Source organism: Danio rerio, chromosome 5 (genome assembly GCF_049306965.1).
Source record: "Danio rerio strain Tuebingen ecotype United States chromosome 5, GRCz12tu, whole genome shotgun sequence".
Lineage (NCBI taxonomy): Eukaryota > Metazoa > Chordata > Actinopteri > Cypriniformes > Danionidae > Danio > Danio rerio.
In genome coordinates, this window is record NC_133180.1 from 25,637,631 (window position 1) to 25,657,321 (window position 19,691).

The window sequence follows — 19,691 nt, forward strand, 5'->3', positions numbered from 1 at the left end:
CGCTTAAGAGTTAAGATTCTCTAGCATAATGTCTAAAGTGATGACAAAACAGGTGATTTTGCTCACATTTTAAATTTATAAGGCTAAACAGCATGAAATGTCATCAGTCTACAGAGATTTCCCAGTATTCTTTGTTGCAATTGGGATATCACAATAATTAACCTCGAAAAAGTCAGAGCAAAGCAAACACTACTAGATTACTTTAGTATAAATACAGCACTACAAAATACAAAAGAGAGAGATTGACTTAGAATGTCACTTACCTTTTTTATAATGGTTTGATCAGCTGTGGTTTGAAATTAACACTGAGTTTTTCTTCTCTAAGGGCTAATTATGAGGTCTCTGTCGCCATCTTGTTGATGGACAACGTCAACCATCTTTGCTCTGCACTGTTTTACAGGCTGATGGTCGCAATTGATATAGATATTTAAAATAGGCGCAATCCTTATAAATAAACAAAAAAAATCAGGTTCTGATCAATTCAACTCAGTTGAGTCAGTTTGAATGATGTAAGTTGAGATGACAAACTTAAGTAAAGTAAAAAAGATTTTCTTACAGTGTATAAAAAATGTCATCTGTGGTACACTCTTAAAAATTAAGGTGCTAGAAATGAGCATTTGTGATCCTCTGTTTTCTGAGAACAAGAAATACTTACAAATCTAAAGAAGTTTTTTTTTCCATAAAAACGAATGTTTTGAAATGGTAAGGCACTTTTGATATTAATGCCAAAAAGATCCTTTATTTTTAAAAGTGTAAATAATCTTCCACTTTCAGAAACCTAAAACTACAAACCTAATCTATGAGCAAATGATATAGATGCAGTCGGACAGCTCTTTATGCACAATTGGGAAATCATTGCAGTTCTGCTGTAACACAAAACCCCCTGCAGTCACCCAGCTTCTTCCTAATCCTTTTAGTCCATGAATTGCTGTGGAGCGTGGCTCTAATAAGCATCTGTGTATGTAAAACTCACTCAAAACCTGCCTTTCTAATCACAACCATGTCTACCACCAAGTAAGTATACACACAGATTCAGACACATACAGTACATGAACACCAACACACAATTACAAATGATTGCAAATGACATCAAAGCAATATGGGTTTGCTTAATCAGTGGCTCTGGATTGAATGAGCTTGCGGCAACCACAAGATCATTTGAATATGCGAATGACATCATAACCGCTCACCGCAGATGAAGATTTCTGTGGTTGTCTGTCAGTCTCAGACGACCACAGGAGCGGGAAAGAGAGGTGGGAAACAAGACACAAAGAAGCTCTTTCACAGGTTTTCTAAATGCTGATATAAAAATACAGGATTCTTTTCATGTGGCAGATGCGTAGTTAAGTTTTACAGAGCCATATAAAAATACAACAGTAGAAGCAAAACATAGAAACCAAACAAAATGTGATGTATGCTTAGCAACAAAACTCTGATTCAGTGGAAGAAAAGTGAACACCAACAGATAAGGCAGAAAAGACATGAAATGTTTGAGCAGTGCTGCACAAGGTTTTTTTTTTTTTTTTTTTTTTTAGACATGTTTTGATCACTGAGAGAGAAAAAGAAAGAAAGAAAGAAAGAATGAATGATTGAAAGAATGAACCTAAGAACGAATGAATGAACAAAAAAATAAAAGAATGAAAAAACTATAGAAAAAACAAAAACAAAAGAATGAGTAGGAAGGAAAAAACAAAAGAAAGATGTAACAAAAGAAAAATAAAGACAACAAAAGAAAGAAAGAAAGAACAAATTAATGAATGAATAATTGAAAGAATGAGCAAAATAAAGAATGAATGAACAAAAGAACAAATAGCAAAAGAAAAAACAAGAACAAAAGAATGAAATAAGAATGAAAGAGCAGTTACTGTACGCAGTATGTTACTGGATTCTAAAGTTGCATTGTAAAAATTACTTTACTGTATACTTTACAGTAAAGATATACATTTGATTATGTAAATATATACAGTGGTGCCTTGTTAATTGCAGGAGTTACGTTCTAAAATAAATCCACAATAGGTGAAATCCGCGAAGTAGTCTGCTTCATTTATTTTTTTATTATAGATGTTTTAAGGCTGTAAATTCCCTGACTACTGTACATTATTTTCTCAGTAGATTCTAGGAAATTGTTAACAGTTTAATTAATATCATGATCTCCCCCAGTAATAACATTGAACTCATCTATCAATTCTCACCAGAATTAAATTAATAGTTTAAAACAAAAATGTATTAAACATTGCAAGTTAACATGATCATTCTGATATTGCTTAAAAAAGTTTCTGAAAAACAAAAAATAAAACTAAAATTCCCAGATAACTGCTGCTCCTTTGAAAACACCCTTTTAACGCTTCAGAAGTGATACAAAAAAGTGCGCAAAATTATAAATGTGCCACAAATATTCCTAGAAAAAGATGAAGCTACTACTTGTACTATTACTCAGCTACTTGAAACTGAAAGCTTGTTAGTATGAAAAAAGTTTAATCTACAAATATGTACTTTCCATCTTGCACTCAATTCATTTGTTTCTATCTCCGCTTCCTCCAGCAGGGTTTGTGCCATGCAGCACTTCCTGTTTTAGTTTACATGGTGGGCTGCAGAACGCAGGTCCTGTAAAGTCTAAAGTTTCCTGTAGTTTATACAGAGCACACACAGATTTCACACTTAATATAGCACCTGGGTTACAGCATATTGTCCTGTAGAATGACTGGGGTCATGGGAAGTAATGAACAGAGTAGAGAAGGGAAAGGAGGGAGTAATTACACCAGGAATACACTTTATACAAAACAGGCAAGAAGAATTTAGAATAACAAACAGCTCACACATCTAAACTTACATAGCTGTTTACAGTACCGCAGATGGAAGATGACTTCATACTGTAAGATGCCGATAGGGCAATTTGCAATGTGTTCGAAGCATGTGATAACTACATTTTTGAACTGTTTTGCCCAGAATGTTCGTCAGACTGTGTGCTCACGATGAACATTCTTATGGTGTTTAGAAAATGATTCTGGTGCTCAGAATGTTCAGTCATTCATAATGTGATTTGAATTGTCTACTGAAATGTTTGGTGACAGAGAGTTTGGAATGCTTACGTGTTTAGAGCATTCATTTTAATGATATGTTAGCATGCCGGTTCAGAATGTTTGGCCAAAACATAACAATAATGCTTGTTTAGAAGCCCTATTCAGAGTGTTTTATAATCAAAATCATACATCAAAAAAAGGTAACACTTTGATGGTTCATTTGAGTATTATTAGACTGTCTTCTTAATGTCTGTTGATACTTCTCCTTCAACATTTAACTGACTATGAGAAACTTTGCAAGTACATGTCAACTTACACTAACCCCAACCCCAATCGCACAGTCTACTTATAATATAATGAGAATTACTAGACATGTAGATGCAATGTAACAAAACGCACAATCAAAATAAGGTGTGACCAAAAAAAAAACCCCAAATCATTTAAACAATGTTTCCAGAAGGTTCTTTTACAGTGTGTGATATTTTAAAGTAGCGTTAATTTAAAGTGTGTGTTAAGTGTTTGATAAGTGTGAATATTCAAAATGTTTATTTTAATGTATTATTACTTGAAATATAATATAATATAATATAATATAATATAATATAATATAATATAATATAATTTAATTTAATATAACACGATATAATATAATATAATATAATATAATATAATATAATATAATATAATATAATTAATTTATTATTTTATTTATAATTTTTTATATCTTATTTAAATTTTTATGTATATTATTGTGTGTGTTTGTGTGTGCGTATATATWWTATATATATATATATATATATATATATATATATATATATTATATATATATATATATATATATATATATATATATATATATATATATATATATATATATATATATATATATATATATATATATAAATATATATATATATATATATATATATTATAACATTTTTGATTATTTATTTATTAATTAAACACTATTTTAAACACTGCCTGTCTATGTATTTGTGCATTAACTTGCTCAAAAAATAATTCTGGATATTTTTTGACAATTTTTTTTTACTATTGCAGCTTCAAATTGTTTATTTTAAATGTTTGTTCATTGTTGAGTTTAGAATGCCTATTTAAATTGTCAGAATGCAACTATTCAAAATGTGTGTTCAGAACTTTCATTCATAGTTTGTTCAAAATGGTATTATTAGTATGTGTTTATAATAATCATTCAATAATTGTTCATTCAAAGTGCCATTTTCAGAATGTTGACCCTCATAAAATACAAAATGCACGCAGACACAACAGCTGCACAACACTGCTTGACACCTCATATCTCCCGCACACTCGCAGACATGCAGGGCCTCATTTAAGGAGCATAAACGCACCACAACCACACAAAGCTGAGTGCATAACACAAAGACATCCAGGAGGCTCTGCTTGAGGGTTTGGACCTTTCCCAAGTCATTAAGGACAACTTAAATCATCCCAGCATAAAAAAGTGCTCTTAAAAAAGGAGCGCTCCCAGCTGACTGCCTCTATATACTGTGTGTGTGTGTGTGTGTGTTACTAACTGATGTTTGAAGCATAAGAGCTTAGTGTGGAACCCCCTGATAAGCCGAGCTGAGCTGTGAAAACACAGATTACATTTCTGTGGCTTTAAAGCGGCCATCGCATGCCTGCGAGCCGAGCGGGTAATTAGTGCATCAAAAGCGCACAGCCTCACGTTGACCGAGAGGTGGAGCTTGATTCGGGGCCCTTCACACTTCTGAGACAAGCGTGCTAATTCAACACGTCCTCCCACACCACAAACACACAAGCTGTTCGCTTCCTCTCAGTCACTCGCGCACTGTCAGTCAGTTTCAATCACATACACACACACACGTACACGCACACACAGGTACATTGGCTGGTTATGTATTTGGGAATAACCTTACTTAAACAATTTCTGGTTACATTTTTTAGAATTTTTATTTTAAATAATTTTTTACCAAAAATTATTTATTATTGCAGTTTTAAATTCATAAATTTTTCCTTCAGCTCAGTTTCTTTGTTCACCAGGGGACACCACAGCGGAATGAACCATTAACTTATTCATTATTTGTTTTACACAGTGGATGACCATCCAGCAGCAATCCAGTACTGGGAAACATCCATACACACTCATTCACACACATACACTACGGCCAATTTAGTTTATTCAATTCACCTATAGCACATGTCTTTGGACTGAGGGAGAAACATTAGCACCCAGAGGAAAACTACACGGACACGGGACGAACATGTAATCTCCACACAGAAATGACAACTGACCCAGCCAGGACTCAAACCAGTGACCATCTTGCTAAGACGCGATAGTGCTAACCACTGAGCCACCATGTCGTCCCAGCTTTAAATTGATAATTCTGAATGTTTCTTCATTGTTGAGTTTAGAATGTTTATTTCAATTATCTGTTCAGAATGCTTATTTAAAGTGTGTATTCAGAACTTTTATTAGTTCACACACACACACACAGAGGTTTGGTTTTGTGAATTGTGAGGACATTCCATATGTGTCTATTGTTTTAATACTGTACATCGTCTATTGCCCTAACCCAACCATATCCCAAACACTTCCCTCACATGAAAATGCAAACTGTGTACAGTTTTACTTCCTAAAAAATATAATTCGGTATGATTTATAAGCTTTTTGAAAAATAGGGACATCCGCAATGTCCTCATAAATGACCATCTCCTTGTAATACCCGTGTTAAAACAATGTTATTATACACATTTGTGTCCTACAAAAAGCATGCAAGCAAGTAAGCATGCACACACAATTTTAAAATACTTAATTCTGGGTGATTTATGACTCATTTCCCTTATGGGGACCAAAAATGTCAACATTTTCCACAAACACATTTTCCCACAAGGCTAAAATATACTGGTATTGCTATACTTGTGGGCACATTTGGTTCACAGAATGTAAGAAATATTCAATTCAAGTGTGTTTGTATAGCTTCTTTTTTTTTTTACAACAATTGTTTCAAAGCAGCTTTAAAAAAGGTGCACATTACTGCATTACAATCAAAATCAGAAAAGTTAAATTATTAGTTACCATAACTTTATTAGATACTTATAACTGCTAATTACTAATACTGTTTACCAGTTTAAGTTATTATATATAAACATAGTTAACCTGCCATTATATAGTAGAGAAGAGCAGGGACGAATGTACTATTTTTCATAAAAACCTATTTTTAAAAGGTAATGTTTTAGATAGAAAGATGTTTTCTTCAAAATAATTTCATCTTAAACATTAATTGCACATTGTTACTTATAATCCCATCAGTAGGAACAAAAATAACACACGGATGGATCAAAAGTAACAACAATATTTGCTAGACTTAATCTTGTTTATTTTAAATGTATATGATTATGAGATTGTTAATGTGAACTACAAACGTATTTTGTCCTTTATCTTTGCAATAAATATTGATATGCATTTACGTTTTATATTTCACTTCCATCAAATGTTTTAAAAGCAATCCAACATGTTCACATTTTCTGCACTTTGTTTTATTATTGTTGGCTATATGCATTAATTTTATAAAACATGTGAATTAAAACACTGAAAATCTAATGTGAAAGTGAAAAATAAGGTATGGCTATTAGCACTGAGACATAAATAACGGTGTTACTTTCATCCCCACTCTTGCCGTTTGACCCTGACTTGCTTTTAAACTGAAAAACGCAGAGATCACAAGCTTAAGGATGTGTTATTACACTAAATGACCTGTAGATTGATCATTAGTGTGACGCATGCAAAAAGAGAAGCACAACTTGTAATAAGAAAAAAAAAAAATAACCTACACTAATTTACTTTCTGCACTTAAAAACTGAAATTCGGACATAACCACAAGATACGGTGCCGAAATCCTGTGATGTTGCTGAATTTGTTGTTATATCCTGGAAAGCAAATGTTATCAGGGCTTCGAGAAAATCCCTTTGTTACTTTTGTCCCACTTTACTTTCGTCCCCATATGTGATGTATATGTTTACATGTTCAGTGAAGTCTATTTGTGTATTAAGTGCATGAGACAAGGTACAAAGATTACAAGATTGCAATGTAAACACACACATACACACACACACAGACTTCAGTAAGCTAAAGAGCCAATGTGCATGGATGTAAACATCTTAGAATTAATCCTTGTAATTTATTTTTAAAAAATATACAAGAGGTCTGTGGAGAATTCTTCTAAAAACATGGAGACACTGAGGGGGTAATAATAATTTAACAAGTGTTAGGTCATTACGCTTATCAACAGCCTGATCTGTGGGGCTCTGTTGAAATAATAAACTGAGCTGAAAGCAGATATGGCTAAACAATATTTTGACTTAAAGCCTTGATAGACAGCGTGTGTCATTTTTATAAAAGGATAATACATGACCTAATTTGTTCAGTGTGTTTAATCGTTAGGGTTTCAAATCATCAAATATGGCGTGATTTTGTTGCTTGTTATTGCTTTGAATTTGTCAGAGAGTAAGACATATTAAGGGTTTGCTTACAGTTTAAATTTAGATTTATTCATTCAGCGGATAAAAACTAATAACGGAGAAGCTAAAAATAAATAAAACTAAATTAAAAAGCAAATTTCAGGGGAAGAAAAAACAAAACAGCACAAAAAGACAAGAAGTATATATTAGTAGAAAGAAGTTTGTACTTTATAATAGTCTGCGGACTGGATTTCAAAGGCAGAATCCCACAATAAACAATTAAAATATTTATAAACACAGCACAAAGAGCAAGATTATATCAAAACAGCTTAACAACATGACGTGAAACAGCTACACATGCAGATTTTCAGTGTGTGCTTGTATAAACATTTTAATTCAACTGTGTACAAACATTGATAGAGTTTTGGGAAAGAAGACATCAATACCTTTACATTATGCAAGAAATCGCTAAATTAATCAAAAATTAGTGAAGTTATGTATTTATGCATGTATTGTACTTCCCTACTACCTTTGTTTATGTGTGTGTTTATACGTGAAGTTTTACGAACTAATTTCGGGAGGAGAACGTGATTAATTGACTACAGCTGGTCTTTATTGTCAATCTAGCTAGACTATCGCATCATTCCAAAATTACTATAAATATCCTGCTTCCTAAACTTCATTCCCTATCTTCGTATTGGGAAAAAAAAAAGCTCTATCATTCTCTTCTTCTTCCTCCTCAATTCTAGGATCAGGCGACACGGTAACTCAGTGGCTGGCGCTGCTGCCTCAAAGAGGGAGGGCCAATGGTTCTTGATCTAATTGAGCCAGTCGGCACTTTCTGCGAGGAGTTTGCATGTTCTCCCCGTGTTCACGTAGATTCCCCCGGGTACTCCGGTTTCCTCCCAAAGTCGAAAAACATGTGACATAAGCAAATTGTAATAACAGCCACAAGCACTTAACACATACATACTGAATCTATTCTTATAAAACCACCTTATTAACCAAAGTATAGGTAAAAACACACTGGGGGGCTCTAGAGAAATACCTGATCTCATATCCCTTCTACTGCTCATTGACCAGGCGGAAACCTCGGGCTCATCTATCTACGAGCTCAGGGTTCAGCAAGCCAAACCTGCTATTATAGTCGAGCATTATCTAAGTGAGAACTCTTAAATGTATGTTAAACACTGTGGTTTGAAATGTTTACATGTTCCTATTTCTTACATTGTTTATTTAAGTTTAAATTATTATGATATTTTGTTTCTATAATTTTGTGTTGATATTTTTATTGTAGTTTAATATTTGACCAATTATTTCAAGCTTTGGCAATATTGTTTCATTTACAGTCATGCCAAAAGCAATTCTGAATTGAATTGAAGGTAAATGCACTCACAATGCTACAATAGAATTGTATTTTTTTATATAAATGATGTACTGTTGAACTTTTCGCACATGTAAATTTTCTGAAAATAAATATATAACATGGGTTTTAAAAACTGCACAACAGTTTTCAACACTGATTGTGACAAAAAATGTTTCTTAATCATGAAATTAGCCTGTGTGTCTGCGTGTATGTGTGTGTGTGAGTGTGTGTGTGTGTGTGTGTGTGTGTGTGTGTGTGTGTGTGTGTGTGTGTGTGTGTAATTATGTGAGTGTGTGAAAGAGAGAATGAGGGTGGGACGCTGATCTTAATGCAAGGCACTTTAGGGGGAAAAAACCTTGAGATTTCACTTCAAATATGCTTTTGTGTCTTATCGATGAAGTAATGTTTTTATAATGTTCAGACGACGCCGGTGAGAGAGGGAGTGCTAATGAGAAAAGAACAAGAGATTATAAGCATGAGAAAAAAATAGTTTCGGGGCCAAAATGGGTGAAAGCAAACAAAACCTTTTGATATCTCCATTCCACAATCAACACAGACAGATTTTCAGCATAGGCTCATTCTGAAAACGTAGCCCTGTATACATTTCTGGAGATTGCGAATTATGTAGCCAGAAGTACGTTTGTGTGGCTGCATTTCGTCTTATGAAACGGGTCTGTATGATGTCATTCCTTTTCACGCTTACCAGCCACCCAATTACCTCCGTATGGACGGCTTTTTAGCTGTTAGTTTTTCAGTGGCACACTGAGTACATCAGAGGATTTGAGACGCAGAGCCGAGTTGACCGTGATGATAGGAATCGGGTGAGAAATATATATATAAAATAAAAAAAACAAGTTAAAAGTAAATAACATGAGAATGTGATCAAATCTGAAAACGTGGTAAAATACAGGCTGCCGCCAGGGCTTTTCTCTTGCAACACTGTCAGTTTGGTTTAGGGAAATGGGTAATTCAGATCATTTTTATGCACATGGGATGGGTTGTAGTTTGAAATGTAAAGTGTAATGGCATCCGATTCTGTGTTGTTGTAGGATCAGTGTTCGGATGGGCATCAGTTTTTCGGTCGGTCAGTCAGTCAGTCGACAGTGGCCTCTGGTGGATTTACACGAGAAAAGCAGACACGAATGGCATTCGAGAGAGAAATTAGAGATCTCAAAAATCTATCCAGAAATGTATTTAGGGATACTTTTTTTAGAATGAGCCTGGGTTGCAGATTTTAGAAACACTTAACAATGATTCATTACCAGTGAATAATGCTTTAACTAACAATAAGCAATAAAATACTGCTTAATTTATACAGTAAATGTTTGCTAATGCTATTTCGCAAAAATACAACTGCCCAAAATCATTATGTAATATTAACAGATTATTTAAATTTATTTTAATAATATATTAATATAAGTAAAAGTTTAAAATTGATACCTAAATAAGATTAATAAATGCGTCAGAAGATTTTTTATTGAGTTACGGTTAACCAGTCTTAACAAAAGAAAACATATTGTAAAGTGTAACCTAGATCTTTGAGACTCTTCATGTGTGGATGAGAACACAGCAGATCAAACACGAGGAGCAGAAAACTGCTTATTTTTCCTCATGCACTTGCTTTAAGCCGGAAATATTTCTCATGACAAGTAAAAATGAATTCTGCAACTCTGATGTTTTATTTATGCACCAAAGGAATATTATACTACAGTCTATCGTAGAACTGCTATCTCCACTTTTGTTGCTCTAAGGATTTATTCTGTTTCTTTTAAAAGTGAAGATGGTATATAAGAGATATTCTTTGAGCCGAGCAGCACTTTCCGCTTTCCTCATTCCACATACGCCACATCCGAACACTGATCCTACAACAACACAGAATCGGATGCCATTACACTTTACATTTCAAACTACAACCCATCCCATGTGCATAACAATGATCTGGAGATATAAACAGAGACAGACAGAGGGTCTTATAAAACAGAATGAATAATATTTGTATTAGAATACCAAGAATACCATTAGCAACATGTGCATATTTGTGTGTATATGTGTATTTAACAAATCTAAACATATTTGTCATTCAAAAGGGAAAAAAGATAAATAAATGTATGTTTTATTGTTATCATTCATTCATTTTCTTTTCGGCTTAGTCTCTTTATTAATCTGCGGTCACCACAGAGGAATGAACCGCCAACTTATTCAGCATGTTTTACGCAGCTGATGCCCTTCCAGCTACAACCCATCTCTGGGAAACATCCATACAAAGTCATTCACACTCATACACTATAGACAATTTAGCTATGCAATTCACCTGTACTGCATGTCTTTGGACTGTGGGGGAAACCGGAGCATCTGGAGGAAACCCACACAAATGTGGGGAGAACATGCAAACTCCACACAGAAACGCCAACTGACCCAGCCGAGGCTCGTACCAGCGACCTTCTTACTGTGAGGCGATAGCACTTTATTGTTAGCATTATTATTATTATTATTATTGCATTGATGTATTTCATCTTCAGTGTTTGGACTTTCAACAGTAAAATTTAAACCACACTGAACTAAACTAAACTAAACTTTAACTCAGATATCTGGACTTTACTAGTATGTTAAGCTGCTTTGACACAATCTACATTGTAAAAGCACTACTGTATATAAATAAACATGAATTGTTCATGTTTGGTGACTGGGATGGCCCATCCTGGAGCACATTGACCTTTGCTTTAAGGAACTTTGATGTGGAGGCTGATGTATCCTGCTAAAGAATTTGCCCACTCCTGTGATTTGTAATGTAATGGGCAACACAAATGTCTTAATACCTCAGGCTGTTGATTTTGCCAGCCACTCTGTAGATCTCTTGCATGCCCCCCATACTGAATGTAACCCCAAACCATGATTTTTCCTTAACCAAACTTAACTGATTTATGTGTGAATCTTGGGTCCATGTGAGTTCCAGTAGGTCTTCTGCAGTATTTGTGGTTGGGATGCAGTTCAACAGATGATTCATCAGAAAAATCTAATGTCTGACACTTTTCCAAATGATCAATTGTAAATTAAGTTATTATTTGTACCTCTTGCAACTGGGATTGACAACAAGACTTTTGTGAGGTAGTGTATATGTGTATATTCTTGTATGTTTGTGTACATTGTTTTGCTTTGCTCCAATACTACTTGCTTTGCACATTTTAATTGGTTTTACTCCCTTTATCTTTATTGCTTCATTTACATAATAAAAAAATAAATTGTGGCAGGGAGTGATCTGGATGGCACTGTATATACTGTATGGGAGGATAAAGCTCATTCTCCATGCTCTCTGCTACGCCAGACACTAATAAACGTTCGCGCACACACAACATGCTCTTAGTTTCGGTTAGATGACGCGAGTGATATCTTGAGGGTGCTGAAGCGCACTCTAAACTGTGGTGTCATAGGGAGAGCGAACAGAGCTGTCAGTTCCACTCAGGGGTGTCTGTGATCTGAGTTCGTCTCATGTGGTACTGATAAGACATTAGTGTTCACAGGCCTCATAGCGTCCCACTTAAGGCGGTATCCTCTCTCAATTTCATCATCCCTCTCTTATGAGGAACAGACTGAATTTAATTCACCCAATTTATCTCGCATTTCATGGATGTCTGCTGCCTTTGGGGTATGTAATTGTGTGAATATAGGAAGAGCTGTTTTATTGGTTGGTATGTGGTTGTGGGTTGCTGGTGTGGTTTCCTATTTAGATATGATGGTGAACTTATTTGAAATAAGGAAGTATTAGTGCAATTATAAATTTGGGTTCTCTAATCGATTAAACTTAGTTGATGCTGTTACTTAAACAATGAGATAAAAGCACTATTAACAAAAGTTAGCATTGTATTTATTTAATGAATCTTTTTATGAATCTTACAAAATATTTTATATTGGGATATAGAAGTAAGCTTTTCAGTGAACAGTGCTTGAAATTTTGCATATATATTCACAAATTCCCATTTGGGCATATATTTCTGCATGTTTGGAACAATCTAAGGAGAGTAAGTTATTGCTGCATTCATCAGAGCACTGAATAAACATCAATTCATCATATTGATGTAATTGTTTTTATCAGGGGTGTTGCTAGAATAGCAATAGAATAGAATAACATCTTTATTAATGTAGAGAATCACCTTTATATACATAAGTGTATTAGATGTATGTTATATAAGTGTAAAGAAACTTTTGTCATTTAATGTTGACAACACATTGTTGACCATGATTTATTTTGCTTTTATCGAAAGTATTGCAACATTTTTTTGTGATCTGTTAGTATGGAAATTCTTCTGAGGCCCAGAAGAGGTCACTGCGTAAGGCGGTAACAACAGCCAGTAAGTTGTTGGAAATAAGACTAAAGAGTATTGATGGTAAATACACAAAGAACGAGTACTAAATAAGGCTATCATGATTGTAATGAAAAACATCCGTTATCGTACACCTTCCAACTGTTACCATCAGGACGTCGATATTGTTTTCCCAGATGTGCAAGAAATAGGACAAAAGTATTATTTGTACCTCAAGCAATTAAGTTTTAAAATTTCTCCTCTCTTTGAAGCAGTTGATGGCCAGTAGACTGGATATTTATTTAGAGTAGGGGTGCCATGTTTTTTAAATGATTTATTTATTAAATGCCAAATGTGTAATGTCAGAAGTCTCAGTGAGTGTATGCTGCAAGGGAAATTTCTAACTAACTTACCAACTACTAATCAGGAGTGGTAATCCCAAAATAAAGAAGATTGTAAAGTCAAAGCTGTTACTAAGGCACAGCTAATATTTACTAGGTCACATGTCAATGCCCTTGCATTTTACTAAATTAATGTTAAATTTTTTTTTGTAAAAATCAAATTTTCATAATATGAGCAATTGTTGAGAAGTTTTTAAAAGTAAAATAAACTTATACAAGCACGTACACACTTCAAAAAGACCATTACTCCTGTGTGTGGCACCACTGTGGCACTAAGGGATTATGAACATGTTTTTAGGAGTAACGGCAGTTTGCGACTATGCTGCTAGGGGTCACAAATGGACAGGATGCAAATTGACAGAAATATTAAGTAGCTGTAAATACCCTGCTACTTGTAAATGAGGTCGAAATAATAAAACAAAGCATTAAAATTCCTTTATTAATCATTAAAAACTTGTTAACAAGCTTTTTATCAATGTAAACTTGCTAAGTGCAATGAGGATTCGTTTTGGAAAGTAAAACTAACGTATACTGCATTTCTTTGAACTTGTGGGGGAAACTGGAGCATTAATAAGTGTTTTATGGTTTAATTATTTAAATCATTCATTTTCTTTCACCTAAGCCCCCATATTAATCAGGGGTCACCACAGTGGAATGAACCACCAACTTATCCAGCATATGTTTTACGCAGCAGATGCCCTTCCAGCCGCAACCCAACACCGAGAAACACCCATGCGCATGTCTTTAGACTGTGGGGGAAACCGGAGCACAACCCATGCGAAAACAGGGAGAACATGCAAACTTCACACAGAAATGCCAACTGACCCAGCCGGGGTTCGACCCAGTGACCTTCTTGCTGTAGAGCGATCGTGCTATCCACCTTACCACTGTGACGTCCTGGTTAAATTATTGAAATTATTTATTTACATGCTTCCAATTTTTTGAAGAAAAAGATCTCCAGATGTACAAAACTTTTGGCTGTGGGCTAAAAAAACTTTCTGACAGGAAAACTGTCTTTCTGACAGGAAGTAGTGCACAGCTACTTCTTGACATTTTAGTGCGCGCACACACACACACACACACACACACACACAGACACACACACACACCACATGAGAGACTCTGTACAGCATTAAGAACCCTTTCAGCATATTACAAGACACATTAAAGCCAAAACTCTATATAAAAGTAAATTAAAACTCAAATAAAGACTTGCCACCCAAGCAAGCCACATTAAATCATTTAGTGAGCCTTAAAAAAAAGTCCACACACAGTTAAAAAAGTACAAGTGGGTCAATGGGTACAGCTGCTTCAAACAACGGCTTAGAGAGCCCACCTTTTGGCCAAATCACAAAAGACCTGTGTTGATTCGGAAAGGATAGTGGAGTCTCATGGCTGCTGGCTGGTCCTCGCAGTTACTCCCAGCACGACTCACAATGAGGCTCTGGCTGACACTCAGAGAACCAAGCCAAACACACACACACTTACATAGAGCAAAGCAGCCAGAAACAGCACACAAACACAGCTGAGACACGCGCTCACATTAATCACATTCACTCTCACACACACACACACACACACACATACACACCTCACAATAGCCATCCATCCTGTTTCTCTTCTTTTGTCTTCTCCACTATTTGCTTTCTTGACAGTGGAACATGATTTACAAACAACGGACGCGAAGAAGTCAAAGTGAGATGTAAACCACAGCCAGGGCAGGACATTAGTTGTGTGGTGGTCTTTTTGTGTAAGCCTGTATAAACATTAAATAACAAATATGGCTACCACGCAGACTCCAAACACTTGTGGATCATTTCCCATTCCCAGATCATGTCTAGTTTTGAACAATGAGTAAGATTGGGGGTTATTTACTAAAAGTAGGGATGCTACTATTTATTTAATGTTTTTTTAATATCTCAGCAGTGCGACAGCAGTTTCCAATGTCGTGGAGCTTTTTCCAGCGAATTTTTCCAGTGAGCAGAATGATGAAATGCTACATAGATGCTTTCACACTCTCTAGTGCATGCAGCCAAGTAAACGAGGAAACATACTCTCTCTCTCTGGTAGCACTGAGGAGCCAGATTCATTCTTTCAAACAACAAAAAATAAGGTCTTGTTTATTCTGGAGTCAGATCTGAGCTTCAGTCATGTCAAAGCAAGCAGTTACTAAATCAACATACTATCATCTTAAAAACATTGCAAGAATTAGATGCTTTGTTTCCAGTAGGGACCGAGAGAAACTTGTTCATGTTTTTATCACCAGCAGTGTGGATTACTGTAATGGACTAATCCCTGGTCTTCCCAAAATACAGTCAGACAAAAAAGTAGCTCATCCAGAACGATCCTGCCAGGATTCTGACCAGAACCGGAAAATCAGAGGACATCACACCTGTCCTCAGCTCTTTACACTGACTCCCAGTTACACTCAGAATAGATTTTGAAGTATGATTGCTAGTCTATAAATCACCAAATGGCCTAGGACCTCAATACATTACAGATATGCTCACTGAATACAAACCTAATAGATCATTCAGTTCTTTAGGATCATATAAACTTGAAACTACATGAGTTCAGTCAAAGCATGGTGAATCTGCCATCAGCTACTGTGGCCTCCGCTGCTGGAATCAGCTTCCAGAAATGATCAGATGTGCTCCAACATTAAGCACATTCAAATCAAGACTGAAAACACATCTGTTTAGCTGTGCCTTTACTGAATGAGCACTGTGCAAGTCCGACAGATCACACTGTTGTCTTTCTTTTCTTTTTCATTCCTTTAAAACCTGTTTAACACATTTTAATCTGTTTTTAATATTTTATTAACCTTTGAAAATTCACCTTTAAATAACATTTAACCTTTTAGCAAAAATTTTTGCTCATACAATTAATTTTATACAAGTTTTTATTCATTTTACAATCACTCACTATGCAATATTCAATAAATATTTTGCCAGAATTTGTAAAATCGTTTTTTTATATTTTTGTTAACAGAAAACTAAATTAAAGATCCGTATAAAGTAATTAGATTAAACATATTACAAAAAAAGACATTTATGATCAAATAGACTAGCCTAGCTGCCTTTCAAATAAGCGCTTTAACTATTTTATGCAATGAGTTTGAAAACTGTGAAGCTCAGTGATTTCCCTAGCACTAACTGATTGCTTTTTTAACTACTGTGTAAAGTTCTGTATTGACCTGCAACTGATATGTCTGATCAGCCTTACCTTCCTCACACTGCAATCCGCTGAATCCAGGACAACACTTCCACTCCAGAGAGGTGATGGTGCGGTACACAACTTTATAGGATGGCCGAACTACAGTACGATAACTGCAACACACACACACGCATGCACAAACGCACACACACACACACACACACACACACACACACACACACACACACACACACACACACACACACACACACACACACACACACACACACACACACACACACACACACACACACACACACACACACACACACACAGTGTAAGACTATCTGAAAGTATGTTCCCATCTGACCAACAAAGGATCACTTAACTACCATTATCAATGAAGCAGGTCAATTATTGCTGAAAAGCATGCCATGTTATGCTTCAAGAATCAGCTTATAAAAACACAGATCAATTATTTATTATACCATGATGTCAATGCCCATTTTTATGTAGAAGCAAAACATACTGTTCTTGAGTGAATCTCTTAGCTTTCCAGAAAAAAAAAGCACATTAAGGTTGTCAGACAGCATGTCAAGGGTTTATTAAACTAAGGTATATGTCAGTGCAACTGATATGCAAGCTTATGTCAAAATCATGTCTTGGAAATGCAAACAACATAGTACTTTTACAACTGAGTAGTGTTTATAGCGATGTCTCAAAATAGTGTTTACTGATATAGAGAATCACTCCCACTAACAGGTACCTACTATAGTAATTACAGTTTTTATGCAAAATTACATTCAAATAACCAAGACTTAACCCTCAATCTAACCCTAACAATATAGTAAGTACATTTAGTTCATTAACATTACTCAGTAGTTAAATTAAAAGCTACACTATAACAAGGACACTTAAAATAAAGTATAACCTTTCTGCCTTTGAGTGGACTTTGTGCTGTGTAACTTTGACAATCTCTTCCCTGCTCAAACACCAATAAAGGAATTTGCAGCGTTAAAAAAAAACATAACATGACCCCTTTAATAGTGTTCTGTCGTCCTAAAACATGACCTCTGAAAAAAAGAATGCCTATTCAATTTATTGCCCAAGCAGCATGTGTGAAAGTAACTAATGGGAGGTCCCCAATATGATATATTGAGTGCGTGCTAATAATAAACTCACCTTCCCCCATTGCAACCCTGAGGCCACCTGCAGGTCTGATAGACTCTCTGGAGAGTTGTGCCATTCTGCACCTGACACGTCACTGTCTTAGTCACGGTATGCGGACACCAGTTCCTAAAACAGAGAGAACATGAAAATCAGATTTATGTCCATTTTATTGCCCTCCGTTGGAAATACTTTTTTCAAAGTATACTTCAAAGTACCTTGAAAGTACCAATATGAACCCTTAAGATAAAAAACATGTACCATTTGAAAAGGTACCACACTGTAAAAAGTTATTGCTGCCTTTTTAGTTAAATCAAATCAACTTTTCCAGTCATCTCAACTTCAATATTAATCAAACTGACTAAAATTTATGGCGTATAAATTTATGTTTCGCTTTGGTTTACCCCACAAGTCCAAAGACATGTGCTATAGGTGAGTTTGGTAAGCTAAATTGTCCGTTGTGCGTGTGTGTGTGAGAGAATGAGAGTGTATGGGTGTTTCCCAGTTATGGGTTGCAGCTGAAAGGGCATCCGTTGCGTAAAATATATGCTGGATAAGTTGGCAGTTTATTCCGCTTTGATGACCCTGGACTAAGCCGAAAATGAATGAATGAATAAACTTTATGTTTCCTAGCGTGTTAGTGAGAAGAACACTCATGTCCCATACACCGCATGACCCTGAGTGTCTGTTGTCAGCGATCTGACAGAATAAGTAGGTAGAAGGCAGCACTGTTAAGTTCCTTTTTATTTTGAGCTCCAAACATAAACAGTCCTTAGGACCATGCCACTGGGGTGCATCCCTTGCACACCACCCTCGTTGATGGTAATTGATGGTCGTTGATGGTTGATGGTAATGACCAATATTTTACAAATAAACATTAATTATTTTAAATATTGTAATGACCTGGCCCACATCACTATAGCCAGGTGCATCATGAGAAATGGTTTAGAGGTATTTTATGTGTTATTATAGTTCAGTTCAATTCAATTCATGTGTGTTTCTATACCGCTTTTACAATGTAGAATGTGTTCCTTGGTTTAGAAAATATTGGGCTTAAAGAAGCCAACTCAAACATAAACACGCATAAAGTTTATAAGAAAACAACTCATGTATTCATGTATTGCTAGGTTGGGTTCTGTGGTGCTGCACATCCATGAATTTGCTGTTCAGTGTTTGGACTCTCAGCAGTGAAAATTAAACCACACTGAAGTGAATTGAACTTCAACTCTGAAAACTGGACTGACACAGTTTCAATTTACTAGAACTTCTATGTTAAGCTGCTTTGACACATTCTACATTGTAAAAGCGCTATAGAAACACACATGAATTGAATTGAACTGAACTATAATAACACATAAAATACCTCTAAACCATTTCTCATGATGCACCTGGCTATAGTGATTTGGGCCAGGTCATTACAATATTTAAAATAATTAAAATGTTTAAAGTTAAAGTAACATACAGTAAAAACATTTGTAGTAATGCCTTCTTAAACTTTAAAATTATATGACAAAAAGACATGACTACAAATGTTTTGATGTTACTTTAACTTATTTTAACAAGTTAATCGGGTTTTATCCACATTTTTTAGTTATGTGAAGCCTAACTTAATAGTCTTAGTCAGTTTGATTGATATTGAAGTTGACCTAATTAGAAAAGTACTAAAAGAACTAAAAGAATTATTTACAGTGCACCCCTGTGACAGCTTTTGTACCTTTATTTCTGAGGTCGCATCATGCATTAGATGGTTCTAGCAACAAAACACACTCACATAGCTGGACATAAAACGATCTAATCCAACACACAAACTGCAAAGGTGATTAGT

General features: G+C 35.2%; 1 protein-coding gene across 7 annotated transcripts in view; it reads right to left on the reverse strand.

Annotated features, from left to right (window-relative positions):
- The window catches only part of emid1 (EMI domain containing 1), a 129,484-nt gene that overhangs the window by 93,145 nt on the left and 16,648 nt on the right, over positions 1 to 19,691 (reverse strand). For all 7 annotated transcript variants that reach the window (XR_012406859.1, XR_012406858.1, XR_012406860.1 and 4 more), the window contains exons 2-3: positions 17,882 to 17,995; positions 16,769 to 16,872 (exon numbers count right to left, since the gene is read on the reverse strand). Coding sequence is in view for 4 of the 7 variants with exons in the window: in XM_005165226.6 (XP_005165283.1) it covers positions 16,769 to 16,872; positions 17,882 to 17,995 (218 nt within the window). In the remaining 3 variants the exon portion in view is untranslated. The remainder of the gene's footprint in view (positions 1 to 16,768; positions 16,873 to 17,881; positions 17,996 to 19,691) is intronic.